This window comes from Toxotes jaculatrix, chromosome 12, assembly GCF_017976425.1.
Source record: "Toxotes jaculatrix isolate fToxJac2 chromosome 12, fToxJac2.pri, whole genome shotgun sequence".
NCBI lineage: Eukaryota > Metazoa > Chordata > Actinopteri > Toxotidae > Toxotes > Toxotes jaculatrix.
Window position 1 is genome coordinate 20,548,109 of NC_054405.1, and position 12,487 is coordinate 20,560,595.

General features: G+C 37.6%; 1 protein-coding gene across 4 annotated transcripts in view; it reads left to right on the forward strand.

The window, feature by feature from the left end:
• rxfp2a (relaxin family peptide receptor 2a) overlaps window positions 1–12,487 on the forward strand; it is a 45,168-nt gene that overhangs the window by 18,476 nt on the left and 14,205 nt on the right. For all 4 annotated transcript variants that reach the window (XM_041051027.1, XM_041051025.1, XM_041051026.1 and 1 more), the window contains exons 5-12: window positions 266–337; window positions 2,779–2,850; window positions 3,548–3,619; window positions 4,795–4,866; window positions 7,407–7,481; window positions 8,159–8,230; window positions 11,113–11,184; window positions 12,321–12,395. In XM_041051027.1, coding sequence (XP_040906961.1) covers window positions 266–337; window positions 2,779–2,850; window positions 3,548–3,619; window positions 4,795–4,866; window positions 7,407–7,481; window positions 8,159–8,230; window positions 11,113–11,184; window positions 12,321–12,395 — 582 coding nt within the window. The remainder of the gene's footprint in view (window positions 1–265; window positions 338–2,778; window positions 2,851–3,547; window positions 3,620–4,794; window positions 4,867–7,406; window positions 7,482–8,158; window positions 8,231–11,112; window positions 11,185–12,320; window positions 12,396–12,487) is intronic.

Here is a 12,487-nt window from a genome sequence, read left to right on the forward strand (position 1 = left end):
GAAAGTGGACTTTATACGTCTTAACTTTGACAGGTGATGCTTCTATTATTGTGCGGATGTGCGGAAATTTTTAAAAGCCATTTCTGAATAAAACAGCAGTAGTTAAGAGTTTTGTGTGACTCTTTATTGCACATGATGCTTCAGACCTCCTTTCTTCTCCCTTCTGTCTCTTTCTCTATCTGAGTGTATCAGGACTCCAGGTGTCTGCTCATGCAAAATATGTTATGTTTTTCTAATTTGTGCATTTCACGGATTTCTGTTACAGGTCGCTGAGGAGCAATGAGATCCAAGTGTTGTCTGATTTTGTTTTCTCAGAATACTCCGCCCTACAGAGACTGTGAGTAGTTTTTGTGCTTGTACTGCTTTGCACATCCACACAATATACACTACTAGTCAAAAGTTTTAGAGCACCTTTTTTCAGCGTACCCTCATAGAATAAATTACACAATTGGAGATTTTAAAAATAAAAAAAAAGAAGGAATTGTCAGGGGTTTAAGTCTGGTGATTGTGCTGGTCTCTCCATCATATAAACCCACTGTCTAGTTTTTGTAATGTTTTAGATCATTACCTTGCTGGAGGATGAACAATGGCGTGTTCTAAAGATGCACAGTAAATTACCATTAAACTGTAAAACTCGTTTTGATTTTCAAGTTGGGAAAAATAGAAATGGAAACCAATGTGGCAGCACATTAAAATGTTTAATGTGCTGCCACATTAACATAATGTAGCTTTATTGTTATCTTTTTTTGAAATATACGTTCATTTGTTTTGCAAATAAAATTGTTTTATCAGCTCTCTCTTTTCAATTATAAGGAAGTTGAGTTATGTAGAACTGACTTTGTGCAAGACCTTATTTCATTTTGACGCAGTAAATCTTTCTTCCAGTCAGACATTTGTCTCTTTTGAAAAATTGTGTGCATTTGTGTTTGTCTTGTATAATTCTCTGCTGACTGAATCAGACAAACTGGTATGATTTCACTCATTAAATAATATTATGTTACACTGATTATTTTTCATGAGACAGACTGTAGTCTGAATAAATGTAAAAGTCACATTCAAACCCTCTTATCAGTAATGTATTATGGTTAACTGATGGTGTGAAGCAACCTGAAGGACAGTTACTGTTCTTTCTGACTCCAAGTTTCGTTTACTACTACTACACCAATCAAACACTGTAATCACTTAATAGTTGTATTTCATAAATTTACATGTACATTGTGATTGACTGTTGTATAAAAGCCACAGTACCTCTGTCTGAATGCAATTTAATCATGTTTGGCACCTCTGAGATTTTTTTTTTTTTTACTTCTGCATCATGTTGACCCAAAAAAACACAGTGGGAAAAGCATCATAAATCACCATGACAAATACTAAACACAAGGAAAACTGCAAGAAGCAAACGGGCGCAGTTGTTGCAAGTTGTCCCTCATCACTCACACACTAAAAGCAATAATAGTGTAAATACAAATATGACAGGAAGAACTGAAAAACACAAAGACTACAGACTGTCAGTACAAGTGTAGGTGTGTGTAAGACAGTGGGATTTGTGCCAACGAAGAACCAAACTGATAAGAAAAGCAAACTTTTCACAAGTATTCTGTTGTCACTGCTGATTAATACTGAAAAGACACTTAACTTCAGGAGCAACTTTCTATATAGATTTGCATAGTAATGAGAGGAAAACTGATTTCCCATAAATTGCTGCAACCAGACATACACTATGCAAAGACAAACACACTGGTATAAAATTTTTGCTTGTTAATGGAGAGCCGTGGTGATCGTAGTGGGACACAAGACAATCCAAATGCCTCTTGTTGTAATTGTCAAGCTCCCAGGACATTTACCATAATTTAATTAAATTTCCAATATATTGTAGTGCTCTCACAATTTGACATGAGCTTGTGAAATTTGTTGCAAGTCCCAAAACAAACCCATTTTATCTTGGCACTTGAATAAGTTATCAAGAGGGAAAACTCTGAAATGAAATATAGTTAATTTGTCATCTTTGTAATTATTAATGCCTTGACTAAATATTTTTTGATGCACCATCATCATCTAGGCTGGCTGTTCATCAGAACAACATAGAGCAGTAAACATTATAGGTCTACAAGACAAGAAATTGTGTAATTGGTGTCATTTATTTGTTTAGTTATGAGGCTCAAAAGGAGAACGCTGAATAGTTTTCATCAAGCTGGTCTGTGTGCTGATTCTAGAATAATAATAGCTTCTAATTGATGGGGAGCGCACACACATTCACAACCACTGTCTCAAAAGTTCACGGAAAGTTGCACAGTCTCAAACTTTAACCACAGATTAAAGGTCGGTAAGTGCTGGCTCGTTATTAATGTATTTAAGTGTCATAATTTGCATCTGAGCATCTGATTGTTCCCTGCAGATGACTGTCCTCTGTGTGTTGATGTGGAGAATATGCTGATTAGTGTGTTATCCTGTCATTGTAGTCTAAAAAAGGGGAAGAAGTGATCGTGCACTGGATGACAATTATGATATTACTCTAACAACAGGGTATTAATCACTTTGACATTCTGTTCAAGTCGTGTGTGTGTGTGTGTGTGTGTGTGTGTGTGTGTGTGTGTGTGTGTGTGTGTGTGTCTGTGTGTGTGTGTGTGTGTGTGTGTGTGTGTGTGAATGCTGTTTATATTCATGAGAGAGATATCAGCAGCTAAAGTGGTAGCTGGTTTCAAATGACAGAGCAAGCCGATAATTTCCCCCAATAATAACCCCAGTTTTTTTCCCCATCTTTCTTCTCTCTTTCCCCAGGTTTCTTCAAAATAACAGCCTGCAGTTCATATCCACACATGCCTTCAGTGGCCTGCACAATTTAAAGAGGCTGTAAGTTCCCCCCTTATTTCATCAGTGATGTTAATTACTCCTGCGCCAGTTACATGGATCACCTTCACTTATATGTATGTCGGGTGACCAGTTAATGAGTTTTATTTAATCTAATTTAGTATGTTTTATACAAGATATGGATCTCAAGCTTCACAGAGCTAAAGTAAAACCCAGAACTCTAAATTAATGGTGTGACCGTGCTTCACAGAGCAGCTCCTTTTTACAAAACACTCCAAACTGGCCCTCTGCATCTGAGACAGCACAAATAACAGTGGAAGGAAAAAAGATCAATAGGAGTTCACTGTAAGAGTTCAGATTAACTGCAGTCAGCTAATTCTGTCCCCAAATGCCAAGAAAGCTATACAGTACATTTTTACAGATGTTAACCAGTGAGAACACCCTTGGTGTAGTTGTCTGTAACTGTGTCAAGGCTTCAACTAAACATATTTTTCATTATCACAATTTCTCAGAATCCAAGATGATGTTTTCAGATGTCTTTTGTTTTCTTTGTTCAGCTAAAAAGTCCAAATCCCAAAGATACTCAGTTTACAGTGACAGAAACCCACCAAATCTTCCCAAGTTACAGGCTGAAACTGGAGACTTTTAGCTTTCTTTCACTGTTATTGCTTAAAATATTTTTTTAAAAATAATTATAAAATATAATTTTGTTTGTTTTTTTGTGCACTACGTGGACCAGGTTTCTCAGTGAGAACTTGATATTGTCTCTCAGTCCTGGTGTGTTCAGGGATCTCCATCAGTTAGAGTGGCTGTGAGTAACACCAAACACACACACACCTACACATCCATGTATATGTGTGCAAGAAACTCTGTACTCTCTACTGTGGTATTATCTGAATGTAGATGAGAGGACACTGTGTGATTGAGTTGTGGTAGTGTCTGTATGGGACAGTCATACTCTGTTTTGCATTGTCTGGTTTTATTTTTAAAGTTTGGGATATAAATACACGTTGTAACTATACATGAGTATTTTGCAGGCACCTATTTATTTGTGTCCATAACGAGCTATAAATTAACGCTGAGTGGCTTGACTGTTATTTTCCCTGATAAATCACATTTGAGTCAAGTGTACTATAAATCAAAAAGGACTTTTTGTTCATCTAATGAGGTCAAGAGCTTAGAGAAGTGAATTATCTTGTTATTAGTCCAGAGTTTTGTACTGTGGCCTTTGTCTATTAGGCCTGTAGCAGGCACGGTCTTCTGCAGTCAGCTCATCAGGTCTTTCTACAAACGAATCCACAACTGGCCCTGTTGACTCCTCAGGGAAAACCCAAATATGTCAACCACCTGCCAAACAGCATAGCTAGCAAGCTGTGCAGTATATAGCAGAGAAATGTCTGAAGTCAAATCTGGAGGATTTTTGTGAGGCCCATCTAGTGACATTTGGCACCTGGGCAGAGAAGAAGTAGGCTCATCACCAGAGAGTAGCCAAAAACAGTTTACGGTGTGTTAAAAACCAAGATGTACAATGCATTTCTGGGTCTGTTCCAGTTTTGGTGGAGGAAAATGTCACTGATTTATGATATGTATGATGTAACTGTATTTAAGGAGGACATGTTTAACTCAGGAGGAGTAAAGTGGTTCACTCACCTGATTTATTCCAGTACAGGCTGTTCAAATTGACTGCACTGCTGAAATGGAATAGTCTGACATTTTCAGAAAATTTTCCCCAAGAGTTAGAGGGGGGATCTGTGTGCTAAATACAAACCTAGAGGCAGCAGACGGTCATCTTAACGCAAAGACTGGAAGCAGGAAACGGCAGGGTTTTGTTTAAAGTCCAAAAAAATCAACTTAAAAGCACCTTTCATTGTATTAATTAATATGACACACCTCAAGGCACCGTTATAGCCCATAATGCTCTGTGAATCATAGCTTCTCATCTTAACTTAACATCAACATATTTATTTATTTGTTTGTTTGTGCCAGGATGTTGGATCATAACCCACTGAGGAGCTTATCCCAGGACACGTTCATCGGGCTCCAGTCTCTCATGTACCTGTGAGTTGCATCACTTTTTCTTCTTCTTCTTTTCTTCAACATTTCTCTTTAGTGGCAACTGATGTCTAATGTCAAAGATTTTCCGAGTTCTCTGAGATTAGGGATCACTCAGATTTCAGTTGTGCAAGTGTCTACTGTTTGTGTATTTACACTTTGAAGAAAACCAACGCCTACTCTATTGAGAATAACGTATGAGAATAACCAACCTGCGAGTACTAATAGTAGATATACTGTAGGTCAACTGACAGCACTGCATAAATAGTATAACATTTATTAATGAAATTAAATTCTCATTTTTCTTTTCCTCCAAATTCTGAGAGGAGATCAAGAGTTTGTCAGACGTCTCCCTAATTGTACTCTGTTAATAATTTGTATGCTCAGTCATGTCTCTGTGTTATGATGGGGATCAAGTGTTGTGGGAGTCCACTTACACTGGGTCACAGTGTAAGTGGCTCCTCACAGTGTAGTTTTGTTTACTTCATAAGCCAAGTCAGTCAAGTCAAGTCAGATTTATTTATATAGCACATTTAAAAATGACAGGTGTTGATCAAAATGCTTTACAGAGAAAGGTAAATTACACTAAACAGGTAAATAACAGTAACAGACAGTGAGTCTGAGAAAGAAGAGTTTCATTTACATTAAAGAATGCACTTCAGTAGCTTTTAGTGCCCTTTGTCCTCTTTGTTTTTCTGAGGAATTCACAGATATACAGACCAATGTCACACTTCTGTCTCTGTCTTTACCTCTTATTTTTTATTTATATCCTGCTGTCATGGCGACTTTCATCCTCTTCATCCAGTGTCTGCCTCACTGACTTGACTCAGATCAGCCCTCGATATTTTTCTTTGTACACAAGCAAGACTGTGACATTGTTTTCATTCTTCCAGTCTTTGTTCAAGGCCACAGTTTATCTTTCCTCTTGACTCATTCTCTCTCTCTCTCTCTCTCTCTCTCTCTCTCTCTCTCTCTCTCTCTCTCTCTCTCTCTCTCTCTCTCTTTGCTTTTCTCTGCTATGTCCACAAGAGGTATCCATTTCAATAAAAGTCATTTAAATATTTGTGCCTGAAAGATAAAAGCCTTGTAAATGTGTTCTCTCTCTGTCTGCCTCTTCAGAGACGGTCTGTACCTCACAGGGGTGACTGTTAGACAGAAGTGAGTGTGTGTCTCTCTTTCGGTTACAAAGAGAGACACACGTAGGTAGATACATAGATAGAGGAGAGTCTCTTGTCCCTGGTCTCTGTTTCTTATCCTCCCACATCTGTCTCAAGTGTCATCGCTAACTATACTTATCTTTTCTGTGTTCTGGAGACACTGTCCTCCATTTAGTTGAAAAACCATATCAGAGGGGTTTCTTGTTTTACCCCGTTTTGGCCGCTAAACTGTGGAATAAATTGCTGTTCACAATCCATACGTCTGGTTCTGTATTTTCTTTGGAATATCAGCTAAAAACACACCTTTTAAATCTGTCTTTTAACTGACTTTCACAATATTATTTTGTTTATTGTTTCTTATTGTTGTCTGATTTTATGATTTACTGTATATTGCTATTTCATCTTCTTTGTTAAGGCACTTTGTAACTATGTTTAGAAAAGTGCTAGAAGTGCTAAATCATACATACTTAACTTTGTTATGAACCATTTTTCAAGGCAAAGGCTTTTAGACTGATTTATCACCTTTCAGGCAAACATCTCTGGATGGACAGATAATCCATAACAGTTTGATCCATCTATTTATCTGCTTAATCCATTCTTTTACTTTCATGCAGCTTGGAGCAAACATTATTTTTTTAAAACTCTTCATTGTTAGTGTGCTGAGAGAAACTACAACATCAAAGGTTTGGGATAACGATGCGCACCGGGTCAGTTTTTTACTTTTTGCGTTGAAAGGTTAAAAGGTTTGCTGATTGGCTGCAACCTTTGAGGTCACACAGCTGGAAAAATGAACTGAAAAAAAAAAAAATGTTCAGAACAATCCCTGCTTGGAAACTGCATCATGCCAAGGAGTGCCGACATGATGACAGTCAGCATGAAACAAAAGCTGACAAAATGTTCACTGTAACGGATCACTAGATCTCTTGCAGTAAAATTCATTCAATTAACATTTGCGATTTTCAGTGAGATTAGTTTGATTATGCAAATGTAATTGTTAAACACTTGGATGCTTGAGATCCGTAAAATTTTGCCGTTGCAATTACACTTACAAACATTGGATTATTTTGCTCTGTCTGTACAAGACGATGGTTGAATGACGTTTGTTTATTTGTTTTTATCTGTAGTGTTATTGTTTGAGGTTAATAAAATTAAACATCAACACAAGATGCGCACGCTGACATTTAATTTCCTGTTGTCGAACAGATATGTTAGACAATAGCTTTTTAATTTTGGTCATTTATACTTTTTTATTGGTCCTTTGTTTCTGAGTATTGAAGCTGGAAATGAGAGAGCTACAGTGCACCAGCTCTGCTCTGTAACTCTGGGAACCCCTGCTGTGTAAAATTTAATCCCTGCTTTTCCATTAAAACGTTTTCCTTCTGTCATCAGATCCATGGTGGACACCTCGCTGCAGCAGCTTCCTCACCCGAGCTTCTGTCAACACATGCCTGCCTTGGACTGGCTGTGAGTCTGCTCTGACAGTGTACTTGTGTGTGTGCAGGTGTGTAGTGCATGTGTGTGATTCAGTAGATGTCTAAAGAATTTAGCAGGCAGACGGATGTGTGCGTTTGTGCTTGTGTGCATACATAAAAGCAAATGAGGACTGGTAGATAGAGGTGACGGGAGGGGGTCGTGTAGTTGACGAAATGAGGCTCAGATGAGTGGTTCTCCTGACTCCAGGAGAGGTGAGGTGTCCTCAGCTGATGTCACCGTGGTCAGTCAGCTCGACCAGCTATTTTTGGTCTGAGTGTACACTGGAGAGCACCTGCGAGATGAGTCTGACATTGCAATGACCTCATGCTATCTGTAGCTTGTATGTCTTTCTGTTAGCAGCATGCTGCCCAGTCCGCACTGATACCCACTCCACTTATTTAAATTCCAAAGCTAGTCACTACTGTGCCTCCTCACTGTGTTATGTTTTCTCTCTCTATCAACCCAAACAATCAAACAGACAAATGATGTATTTTGTTCCTACTTTTCTGCTCATTTGGAATAAGCTTATTAAGAGAAAAATTCATTTCGATTAAAATCAAATGAACTCGAACAGCTCTATAGATACTGTACATTTACATGTCAACAACACATTTGATTCTTGCCTTGTTACACGCTATGTTCCCAGTTCCCAATGTTTCTGCTTTCAGGGATCTTGAGGGAAACCAGATTCAAACTCTCAACTACTCTATCTTGAAGACCTGCAGCAAGCTTGAAGTTCTGTGAGTGTCCTACTTTAAAACTTAATTAAGATCAAAATATTTGAAATACAGTCACTTTTAAGAGTTTACAGGAGTCATAAGAAATGTTGCCCAAAAGATAAACTACAAATTGGGCGCTTCTCTGTTAGATGGAATGAAGACTACAACTACATTAATAATTTGCTCAGCAGTTGTGTTATTGTCTTTATGAAAAAAAACATTTTCTTCCTCAAGTGAGTGTGAAAGTGTTTTATGTCAATTTTCCTTTCACATTTAGCCTTATCCAACACCATTCTTTCACCTGTCTGCTGTTTGCAGTAATTTAATGTTATTTATTCCTCTAAACATCTGGAAGTATATCTGGTAGTATAGTCAGCTTTTCAACGTTGTGACTGAAATGCAGATAATTTGATGAAAAGCTGGATGTGTCAGATCTCTGACAGACTGTGACTCTTGAAGATTGAAAATTAAAACCATTGCGTCTTTTGGACAATGGAACTCTACTGTATAAACACAGTTGGAACCACATTAATTCAGATCTTAAATTTTCAGTTTAAGTAAATAGAATTTGGTCAATTAAGTTGTGTAATAACCCTGGGAAACTTCTGCTGGAGTCTCAAAGACTCTGTGGCGAATAAACACAGTCTGGTTTTGATATTCCAGTTCTGTTTCATATTTAACACTAAAATAAGAAGACCAAATTATGGACTTTTTTTTTTATCATGCAGATTAATATTCCGTGTATTACTACCAACTGAATCAGTAATGTTCAAGACAAACCAGTTAAACCTGAACTCTGAATTCACAAGGAATTAGAAAAGTTCATTTTAAATTTTCATCTGGATTCTTAAAAATTATGTTTTCTCCAGTTTCCAGACAGTTTCTCTGTCTCTCTCACATCCACACATACACACACACAAGGCACATGTGCCTACTTTTATCCATTTCATTAGTGAACATAAACAGCGAGAAATGCTCAGCAATATTCCCTGTTCCATCACATTACAAAGAAATGGGTCAAACATGGACACAAGTAGCTGCATCTTCTCCAAAAGTGATGACGGCCAAAAACTACAGCCACAGAAGAGACCCACAAACTTTTTGGCACCAATTAATAATTAATTTCAACAGGTAAAATTAATTAAAGTCACAACTGGGTCCTCACGTAGACGTGGGAGTAACATTTTAATCTCCAAATTTACTCTTTATAGGCAGCACTTAATCATTTCAAAAATGGTTCATAGCATTCTCTAATGTAGTTGTAAGCCAATGCAAGTGTTAATGTGCTTGTGAACAACTATAACTCTTCCTATTAGCACCCAAAAGTGAATGCTGGTGTATAAAACAGATAACAGTAAAACATGGTTGTACATGAACATGTGCCATATAAAATAAGTAACATATAAAACAAATACAGCGACAAGATAACATTAAGACTGAGTTTAGTGTGTATATACTTAAAAACCCTTAAGCATAACCAAATGAAAAGTGCAGATAAAATAATATAAAATAATATATAGGATAATTAAACATTAAAACACAAGACAAACATAGGGAAAAATTAGTGGCTTTAACATTAATAAACCCTACTATATAAGCCTGATGAGGTGATGAGCTAAGAGGCAAAAACAGCAAAGGTCCTTTTACCAGCAGGGTCCTGCAAGAGAAGCTGAAGCAGTGATGAGGCTCAGGGGGAGTTAAGCTGAGAGGTACTTTTAGACAGGAGTACCATCACATTTGAAGGCAGACAGAGGACAGAAGCATGGATTGGTTTACTGGCAGCAGCAATTGCAAATGCACTATAGCTGCAGACTGGAGATATTTCCTCCAAAAGGTCCAGATTAAGAGGAATTACAGAAATCAAAGTTTGTTCCAAGTGTGATACCTGTGATATTTTCACGCTCCTCAAATGACAAAGAAACCTGATTTCAACACTATGGCTCAACATGACTGCGCAACTTTGTCACAGTGAACATCAAAGGAAAAGTCAGAATCTAAAAACTACACCCAAATTATAGTCATCAAGGTATCCAGCTGAGACCTGTGCTGCTCACGATGCTACGGGGAACAAATAAAAGGACTTTTTTAGATACTTAATGTCTGACAGGCATTGCAATATAGAGGACATATTCCCAGCCTTGCCAGGTTTTACCTTGACAGCCAAATATAAATACAAGCTGTGCACTTTGATTTCCAGGCTGTTCGACAGCGTTAATGATAGACTAATATTTCAAAACCTTTGTGAGGTAGGCGTTCACCACACTATAGATAAGGTGCACAACAAAATAGTAATTTCTCTGTAGGAAAAAGGATCTCAAGCTTCCTGTAGTTTGATGCCATCCAGTGCTTTTTTTTTTAATAATTCAAGAAGCACATAATGGTGTAGCTTGAAATTCAGTGCCTTTGTAAGTCACAGTTGTCCTCATTAGGGAGACTGAATCAGTTGTAGTTTTCTCAGAGACGTTTACAGCCCTCATTTAAAAGCCCTGCTGACTTTTTGTCGGGATTTTTCATTACTGGTAGAAGAGAAATGGGTTTTTAAACCAGATGTAAACGTCACTGTGACAAATTATATAGAAGAAGATGAATCATACACACATACACTGACCTGGGGCAGTAATACACACTGTGTTTGTGTGTATTACTGCCCCATTCTGCCTCTATGGTTGTGTCTCATCTGTTTTTCTTTTAAAAAACTAAATGAATGCTGAGTGTCTCTTTATTGGAGACATTTCTGATCCTTCATGACATTTATCCACACCATCTTCAAGCTTAACCACGAATTTGTGATCATAATAAAATAGATGGAAGGTCAGATCGCCTCTCTGCTTCAGAATGGGTGTAAAATCTGTGGAGCTTGTTGCACTTTCCATAGTTTCTGACAGCAGCTCTGTCCTGTTCAGATTACTGATGGACAACAGGATACGAAGGATTCCCGAAAACACCTTCCAGTCTCTGTGGAAACTGGCTGAACTGTGAGTTATCACCCAAGTTGCTTATATTTTTCCCATTTTGTTCACCTGATCGATTCACTTTAAGACAGCTGAAATTAAGAGGCAGTCTTGTCAATCACCCGGGTTTTGGTGAAGATTGAAATGTCTTTATAAAGGTCTATAAATGCTCTGGTGGCGGAGGAGTTTGTTTTTGCTGACTGGGAATGGCTTTTTTCTCAGCCTGGCTCAAATTCGGTTGATTTATACTCTAGCAGCAGATCTTTGTCAGCTCTGCGTATTTCATTTAAAAAATCTAATTATAACAACATGACACAATAATTCACTGGTTTCAGCCCTTCATATAAAACAGACTGATCAATCCATGGGATCTGCTGTTCATCATTACTTAGTGGTTAGGATGAATCAGTTCCCAAAATGTCAGTGAAACCACATTGTTTCTGGATTAGTGAACTATGTAGCTTATATTTCACCACTGTTTAAGTTGAGGTTGAGCATATCGATCCTTGGGTGGAACCACATTAGCCACATGGTAATGAGGAAGCTGTGTGTTCTCTGAAAAAAAGTTTTTTGTTTTAATGTACCAAAATGTGTGTAACGCCAGGGCTCAGAGATGCTGAACAACAAGCTGAATGATAAACAACAAAAAAGTTAGACATAACTGAATTGTATAAAATGTAGTAACTGGTTTAGATTTGAAATGATGGCATATAGTAAATGTAATGAACATAAAATAATGAAAAAAATTAATTCACATAAAAGTGCTGTGTTAAAATGAAGCTAATGGACAGAGATTCAGTGGAGGTGATGTTCAAAAACGTAGTTTTGTTCTGGTGAGATTTACTTTGTCAGTCTTAGTTCTGGATATTTACTTGCATTGCAGGGATAATCTTCCCCCTGCTCACGATGAGTTATGGTGTCCATTAATTTGATCTTCTGCAAGTCCTTAAAGGAAATGAGAGTTGGGGAAGAGAACTTTAGTTAATTTTATGTATGCATTAAATGTCTGGTTTGAGAATTAAAGAGTGTGTTGTTATCTGTTCTTTGCACTGTCCCCGGTTTGGTAATGAATGAGTAAACTGTGAACATTAGTGAATCGGCACATTTTTTATTTTGCCTTTGTCTGTTCTCCTTCCCTCTTTATCTCTCATCCTGTTTAGGAATCTTTCCAGCAACAGGATCAGGGAGCTGCCAAAAAACACCTTTAAAAGCCTTTCCAAGTCCCTACTTAAACTGTGAGTAACTGATAGTTTGGCCCTGAGGAGAGGTGTGCCTCATTATGTGAGGATTATAACAGGAGGGGATTAGGGTGAAATGGAGTACAAAA